This window comes from Crassostrea angulata, chromosome 5 (genome assembly GCF_025612915.1).
Source record: "Crassostrea angulata isolate pt1a10 chromosome 5, ASM2561291v2, whole genome shotgun sequence".
NCBI classification, from domain to species: domain Eukaryota; kingdom Metazoa; phylum Mollusca; class Bivalvia; order Ostreida; family Ostreidae; genus Magallana; species Magallana angulata.
In genome coordinates this window covers 44,820,307-44,829,135 of record NC_069115.1, presented here as the reverse complement: position 1 = coordinate 44,829,135, position 8,829 = coordinate 44,820,307, and the positions used below count along the sequence as shown (strand labels likewise).

At 33.8% G+C, this 8,829-nt stretch overlaps 1 protein-coding gene across 2 annotated transcripts in view; it reads left to right on the top strand.

The window, feature by feature from the left end:
* The first annotated feature begins 322 nt into the window (after positions 1-322).
* Positions 323-8,829, top strand: part of LOC128183688 (transmembrane protein 135-like) — a 52,184-nt gene continuing 43,677 nt past the window's right edge. Inside the window, exons 1-3 of one of the 2 annotated variants that reach the window (XM_052852801.1) lie at positions 323-483; positions 4,554-4,681; positions 7,479-7,571. In XM_052852801.1, coding sequence (XP_052708761.1) covers positions 337-483; positions 4,554-4,681; positions 7,479-7,571 — 368 coding nt within the window. In that variant the 5' untranslated portion in view covers positions 323-336. Of the gene's footprint in view, positions 484-4,553; positions 4,682-5,606; positions 5,697-7,478; positions 7,572-8,829 lie in introns of both variants that reach the window. The other variant, XM_052852802.1, reaches the window with a different exon arrangement.

Below are 8,829 nucleotides of genomic sequence, written 5' to 3'. Positions count from 1 at the left end.
ACAGACGGGCGATTTTTTGAGATTTTGTATAATTCATATCAGATTGCAATTTCTTGCATGTCAACATAGTTATGTTGCATGTTGACATAACTATCTTGCATGTCAACATATTTATCTTGCATGTCGACTTATTTGATAGAAAAATAACTTGCACACAAGGGGCAGAGATATGCCACCATACATATCTATGCATGTACGTGACGTACTAGTTATAGAAAATAGGTCTCTAATGTAAACGATAACCACGTGGGTTTGTTTACAAAAACAGAATATTTCAGAACCGCAGAGAAATTTAAACTAAACGTTGATTGGTCATAATAGTTGGCGTAAACAAAGATGGCGGTCTTAGGAAAGCCGAAGTCGGTGACCTGCACATGTTACGAGTTAGGACACACATGGACACCGTCATGTCTTCGTGCATCAACTGATGTGTTACTAGAAGTATTAAAGCAAGCTCTTAAAATATATGGAACACTATATACGGTATGGGAGGCTTGTAATATAGAGTTTATATAGCTACCCCACTCCAGTTCGACTTTGGACCTATTTTGAAATGCAACAAAAATACCCTTTAATAAAAGAAGCAAATTATGGATTATTTATGAGAGAAGCATTTGGAAATTAATTTGGAATGCTGTTTATTTTTAATGCATTCAGTATTCCTGATTTTGAAGATATCATTGTAAAACAAAGTAACTAAATCAGTTTTAGTACAATTAACTGTAAAAAGCTTGTTAAGTATTTACATGTAGCCCATATTGATACAAACAAGAAATATAAATAAGTGCTTTATACACACATTTTAACAATTAGTTACTGAAATGTTCTATATTGACATTGGACACCCTTTGCACGAGTCTGTAGAATGCATCATTTGGTTAAAGAATATAGTAAGACTTTGCTCAGTTAATACATACTGTACCGTTTTAACCCCCCCCCAAATGTGACAACTGAGGCAAAGGAAATTCAGTTATTACAACTTATTGTAATTGGTTGAATGGAAATGTTTTTTAGCTGATTGTTTATTATCCAATAGGAGTAATCTTTCCAAAGAAAGTTGTCTTATTATTAGTCAGCTTATAGAAAGGACAATTTTACAGTGACCAGGCTACGCTCAGGTCACTGTAAGAATCTGTCCTTTATGCTTGCAATATAGTCGTAGTGAAGTGAATATGCTTGAATATGTATTCATTCATTTTGTTCTGATAAATGAGTTCTTAACCCAGGCCTTTTCTATGCGGCATACATTCCAGATTAGGTTGAACTGAAGAGCAAATGCACCATGGTAGAAAGTATCTAGCCATTTCACAAAACATTATTTTGTCAAATTGAAGATAGTGTAGGGTAGTGATATTGTAATACATTAAGGCCTATTGTCTTCCTTGAATTAGGGAGGTATAGTTTTGGCTTAGAGCATCCTTGTACCCCTCACCCCTCCTCTTATTATATTTGTTTATCATCAAAATATATTAATAGAACCATTTTAACAAGACCTTGGACTTTCAGTAGGGCGTAGCTGTTTATTCTTTGCATCAAAACAAGTTAAAAATGACACATTTTCATGCGAAATATGCATCGATTGCGTAGTCTTAGCTCAAAAGCCAGACAAATCTTGTTGATTTCAAAGAGCCATGGTGAGTGCCCAGCAATAAAATAGACAGGCCTATGTCACATTGCTGTTTGACACAACTACCTAAAGTCCAAACTCCTGTTAAAATGGTTCTAATAGCAGCTTATGGAGGCTAGTGCACTGAATTATATGTGACGGTCAGACAAGTTCGAATACAGGTGTCAGATAGCTCAGTTGGTAGAGCACCTGACTAGAGATTCAGGGTTGGTCTGTCATTATTTCTCTCATCCCCGTTACATTTGGTGCCATGACCAACCCCTGGAACTGACATGTTAACTCCGTCCAGGGTAAGAGCCTGGGGTGATCTTCGAGGGTAAAGATCATTTAAGGGGAGAGGAATGTGATGGTCAGACTGGTTTGAATACCGGCGCCAGATAGCTCAGTTGGTAGAGCACCTGGCAAGAGATTCAGGGGGCCCAGGTTTGAATCCTGGTCTGGTCCGTCATTATTTCTCTCATCCCCATTACAAATGCTTTGACTTGCTATAGATTTATGATGTCCTTCTATCCCCCTCACTTCCTGTGGTGGTAGTTGGTTTCCATATTTGGCAAAATTTTGGCAAAATAAATGATATTTAAACAAAAAATTGATATTTGTGCCATTCATAGGCATTTAAAAAAGTTTAAACAGAGAAGGGGTTGGTTTCTTTTTTAATACCTTTTTAAGATTATAGGCAGTGTGCATCATAGAAATCAGACAGATGAATGGTATACCGTACAAGACAGATGTTTTGTTCACGATATACATAAAAATACATGTAATATAGGGGACAGGTTCACATGGTGCGTACATTACATTATGGTCCTTTAACATAATGCGGTACACTGACATATGATGCTTGATTTTTGAATTATTATGTAACATTTTTGGCAAGCATGTTCAGAATCTGACGAAAGGTCACATTGTTATTTTATATTGACCATGAGCTCATGTAATACCTAAAAATTGTCATAATTCATTTAGGATTAAAATACTAGTATGTAGAACTGTGGGTATATCTCTTACCCATTTATTTGTTTCAAATGGATTGCATTTCTATTGAGTGCAACATCAAATTTACATTTGTACTTAAATCTTTTTATGCAAGCTGTTAATGAAGTTGGAAGTAAGTGCAGGGTCCAATATGTTTTTCATAAACAAGCAAAATGCATAATATATCTAATATGCAGTGTAGACAAAGATCCTAATTTTTTCAAGTGCCAATTATTTGTATTCATGCAAAAAGTGGGATGGATATGGATGTTGACATTGTTTTTGTTTAGATGAAAGTGTTGGTCCTTATAGAGTTGTGAAGTATCCCTCATTATCAGAAGTACTTGTACCTGTTTGTAAGATGATCAGATTTCCTCAAGTTTTTTCTCCATAGATTGGGTTCAGAAAAGTTTGTATTTTTTTTTTTATTCAAATGATGGTTGGTTTCTGTATCTGAATCATTAATTACCCTGAAATGGCAGCAGATTTTCGATATTTAGGAGGCCCCATTGAAAGGTTTATGGCATGGCATAAAATGTCCAGACGGAAATAAGGCTTATTCGTCGTCAATATTTCTAGTGTTGCTGTCCGGATACCTGAGAGGTGTTGAAGTTGGGCTTTTATGGCCAATTCCTAACACCTGTGCGACTTCTCATGGAAAGGAGACCCGCCAATATCATCTGCTGCAGATTTGGATGTCACTCAATTTTTTGTAGGTGAAAGCAAAAGTAGTGAAGGTGTTAATGTCAGAGATGAGTCCCACACATATACAGCACAGTCCCTACCCAGCCAGATGGTTGGGGGTCAAAAATGCACACCCTTTAAATGTGCCTTGGGTCAACTGTTTTACAAATTATGAAATTTTGATATGTGGTATCCATTGACAGATGGCATGATTAGAAATCATAAAGTGATAATTTGACTCTTATTTTTCACGAGAGGAATGTTGTTTATTATTCAGATTTAATATTGGTGCAAGGAAGTTTTTAATTTTAAATCCTGCTATCATGAGCTTTAATTGCTTTTTCATCTTAGCATGTGAGAACTGATGAACTATTTTTATGATTATTGGCCTGAAGTGTCTGCTTTCATTAAGAAATATTTTTATTTCCTCTGCATTTGCTTTCAATTGTTAATATTTGGCTCATCTAATTCAAAGGTGCTGGCTTTAATTACTAAGCTTGCTTATTTATGGATATTTTTATTTCCTCTAAGTCTTTGTCATTATCATTCTCTTTTGGTCACTTTTTGCAATTATGAACATTATCCTCCACTGCAGAAATCCAACCATATACCCGGTATAGATACCATGTGTTGCTGACAAATAATGATGTTTTCCTTTTCACTTTTTCAAGTATCATTCTTGTTCTAATGCATATAAAATATTCTTTTCTTAAAAATTGATAGAAAGCCCCGCAACTTTACTTCAAAATTCCAGTTTCTCAAGTACGGTTCAGTTTCACAATTTTGTTTTTTATTGACAGTAATTCTTCTGTCATTAACAAGAAATAAACATTTCCTTACTGACTCACAAAAGTCTACAATCTAAGAGTGACTTGATAACAACCCACACCCTATATTCAAGATAGCTCTTAGAAAAAATTACAGCATATACTGTTTAAAAATTAGAAATTAGAAAAATGGCCTGTTTTGATATGATAATGCAATGAATTGGACTAATTGTTGTTAACTTTATACTGTAGATTCCTTATTTTAAGGGAGTACTTAATTACGTGATTCAATCAGTTTTGCATCAAATCATGAGAATATAAAATGATTTGCAATTAAGTCTTATTTACTTTACATCTGTCTAAAAAAATTAAAAGCGAGATTTTAAAATCCCAGAGATGTCCGCGGATATTAATTCCTCATCTTTAATTAATTAGGAATCTACAGTATTCTATGGGTAGATTATTTGAATGTTAAGATTTCTTGCTACCTTGTGTTGTAGGTGGCGGGTATACTAAAGAAGCGGGACCTGAGGTACTTTAAGGAGAAGCTGCTGAGGGAAATAGCACAGTCTGTTCTATTCCTGACCACCAATGGCACACTCTTCATATCATTCTTCTGTATATGGAGGTAAAAATGGTTCAATACTTTCTTAAAAACTGTAGATATAAAAACTAAAGAATTTTTTACTCAGAGCTTTATTCGGAGTTTTTAAATGTAAGTATATGTCAGAAAGAAGAAAAAAATATTGGCATGAATTTATGATTCATTAAGGTACTTGAACACTTATGTGGTGTTTCTTAGAGAAGCAAGTGTAAAAAGCAGGCGCAATTAGTAGCACAAAATATTGTGTTTAACAAGGACTAGCTTATTTGGAAACAATCATTAATTGTAGATTTACAATCATATATGTACAATTAATTGTTTTTCTATATAACTAGGTTCTAATTGGCAAGACTCATTGGGTGAATTTTTTTAAGGAAATACATGGAATTGATTGTTGAATCAAACTTACGAAGCTCTATAGCTGTCTGTGCTTTGAATTATTTTAAGGTCAATTAAAAGTGTTTAATTGTCTTTTACTTTATATTTTAGTTCTATGTACAAAGTTTTTATACTAGGTAATATGTCTCCATAAAGCGCAAATATTATGATCATTTTTCAGCATACCAGTTTAAGAAGTGAATTCAATGTACAGTGTATATGGTAAAGCTAGGACTTAATTTTTAGTCCCATTTTGGCATGTGCATAAAAATCATGTACATTTGTAATTGACCTTGAAAGATCCATTTCATAGCTAAAATTTTCAACCAATATTCCAAGACCCCAACAATGTAACAATTTCAAAATCTATAAAGCTAAAGTAATTCAACCAATCATGTCTACTGGTACTTAAATATTTGAAATTTTTCAGAAACTTCCAGTGAAACTGTCCTGCTTGAACCCTCTTACTGTCATCAGGACCCTGAGTGTTTCACAAATACATTTAAAGTTTTAACCATTATTAGTGTTTACATGTTATCCACATGCTTTGTTTAATGGTTTTTCTTTACAGAAAGCTTGCAGGTTTTTACTCCTCCTATTGTACGTTTCTGTGTGGAATTCCGGCGTGTGCTATGTCGGTCAGTGTGGAGAGAAGTGACAGGTATTCCCAGTAAACCGTGTTGCACCCTGTACTAAGTGGCTCAGTTCAAGGTCAACATATCCTTATTTCCAGAATGAGTCTACTTTCACTTTCAACTTTCATTTCAAAATACCACACTTCCTGGAAATAAGTATAATGATCGACTTTGAACTGAATCTTTTTTTGATGTCTTTATTGATTTAGGGTCTCTTATTTTGTATTTTTTTCTCAATTTCTATTATTTTTTTCTTGTTTGTCTTTTGGAGAGGACTTAGGGGAGAGATACATTTCAGTGTTTTTAAAGGAAGGGATAGGAGTGAGGAATAAGGATTTTTTGAGTTTTTGAATGTTTGATAAGAAATATATTTGGTGATAGTTGCTAGGGTATTATGATAGAAACTGCCCACCATAATGATCTCAACAGAAATACTAGCTGCAGCATAAGCTTTATTGAATCAGATTTCCCATAAAAATAGATAGGCTTTGAATTATTTAGTAGATCATAAAGAATACAGATCCTTTAAATAATGTGTTGATGATTTATGCACTAATGCTAGTTTTATTACTGCACTTCACCAAGAAATTAGAACTTTTTATTTCCAATTTTAAGCAGTGCATTGAGTTCAGTTGGGACGTACTGCTACAAAATTCAATGTGGGTAGAGTTTGCCCACAGTGTGAGTAAGAATAAATATGTACAAATTTCTAAATCTACACTTTCACTGAAGTCACAAGTATTGATTTTAGATACATATCATGTGATAAAATGCTTTTCTAGCATAGATTTCTGGCTGCTACTAATGTGGCATCTCAATGTAGTGACACACAGATGTTTAATTGTGTATATTGGCTCCACAGTAATTTGAAGGGGTCGGATGTTGGAAGGGGTGGGTGGGTTTTTTTTTTATGTTGTTGTAGAACTGTTGTACATCTTTATAGAAATATAAATGTAAATTCCAAGAGTTTTAATCTCTGGCAGAGTGATTCTTATCCTTACCTATATTAATTATTAATTAAATTAACCTTTTTGTGTGTTTTTACCCCTATTGATGTGGTGATATACATTAAGATTTTTCAGCTACATAACTAACTATCCTTCTATTTAAAAAAAAAAATTTCAAGTAGATTTTACTCTGGTTTAGCTGCATTTCAAAATTATGAATGACTAATAGGCGCATCTTGTCTTTAGATGGCTTCTCTCTATTATATACTTTACACTTCACTTTATCTTGATACTTTAACAAAACTTCATGTTATTTTTCATTATAGACTTTGAACAATAGAAGTGCATGTGTGTCATGAACATGTAGGCCCTTCTGACCCCCTTTAAGAGTATCATCTTTATGAATACTTAACTAAGAGTTGCATTGTATAATATTACTTTTAGATGCAAGATTATTAGAATTATGAGTATGACTATACTTGATTGCTAACCTTAGTTCTCTCAGATTTCCCAAAGCATTTTGTGATGCTAGTACCTTCTCCTCCCTCTGAAAGAATGTTGAAATTTCTCCCAAACCAGGCCACATTTAGCCCGAATTTCCTATCAATACCAAAACCAGTCAAAGAGTTTTATTGGTTAAGATATAGAAGACACCAGGCATAGGGTTGTATTAGTTGGGATATAAAAGACATATGTATATGGTTGCATTGGTAAGGAAATACAGGACATCAAGTTAACATAGGGTAGCATTGGTTATAATATGGAAGACATCGCAGGGAATATATTGAAGGTTCAGGGTGCAACACTGGCATTGCATGATGAAACTTCTATACCTTTCTTTTTCTTTTTCTTGTCCCCCAGGAAGTTACTGGGTAGATTCTTTTACTCCACAACGGGGTTCGTAGCTGCAGCCTCTGCCTCCCTAACCGCCATCTTGCTAGAGAGGAAGTCAAGGTATGCGAGTTGTTGCCGTGACAACAGAGTATGAAGTAGGAATATAGGCGTATTATATTTTATAAAATGAAAATCTATCTTCAGTCATTTTTGTATCTCATTAATTGTTGCTGATTTTGGCTGGAATGTAGGTGTATCATATAAAATCCATGTTCAGCAACTCTTGTATTGAGTTACATGTAATTTGTTGCGGAGTTTGGTTGATACTGTATCATTATAGTTTGGTTTCGCATGATGTCAAACATTCTCTAATTAGGCTGCTCGTTTTTTTAGAAATGTATATCTAACATTGTATAGACCTTCATGCATGGGGTTGCCAATGGTGTTTTTGTTGATTGCTTTGTTGAAATTTTTGTATACAAGAATGTATTGAGCTTACAATGTAGATGCTACCAATTGTTGTCCCTTACTAACATTTACATGCTGACAGATTTTTCTCTAACCATGCAGTATCTAAAACTCAGCAGAAAATCAGATTATTTTTGGAAGTTGGTGACTGCCACTCAATGTGTCAATCTGTGTGCTAGCAAGCATGTTTCTACTGAAACCTTCTTAAACTGACATAATTATGTACATGTATATCCAAAATGTATATTTTTCTCTATATGCTAACATAATAACATGAATAGCAATTAGATTTTCCCACCCTGTCCCCATACCTTATGTTACAAGCATGGATAAGCCAGTGTGAAAATGTAGCTCATTTTAGAGTCCCATATGCTATATATAGTGTATAATTACTTATTTTGATACTAAATTCAAACCATGCATGTGAATTTTATAGTCAATTTGAATTATTTTGGGGTGCATGCTGGTACAAGTCAAAAGTGGAATTTTAATTTATTTTTAGGGAGGGGGCATCCATTATTCATTATATAATTCACATAATCGATAGAAAAAGAAAATACATAACAGATAAATCATTCGTTACCTGAAATGCTGTTATGTAAGAAAAACAGATTATGATTAATTTTTAAAAATTACCTCATTTCTGGATGCGTATAATTATGTGTCTAGGTAATTTAATCAACCATTCAACACATTTTAAAAATGATCGGAAGCATTGAAAAAAAAATCAATATCTGTCATTTATTGTGAAAAAAAAATTAAAATGTTGTGTCAAGAAATGGGAGGACAGAAATAGATTGCTGGAAGGAAATGATATAAAAAAAAATACCGTGGTAGGACCTCTTATTAATTGGCTTTTGCCCCTTATGATTCGGGTTTTTAATTTCTGTTTTGCACTTGGACAACCTTA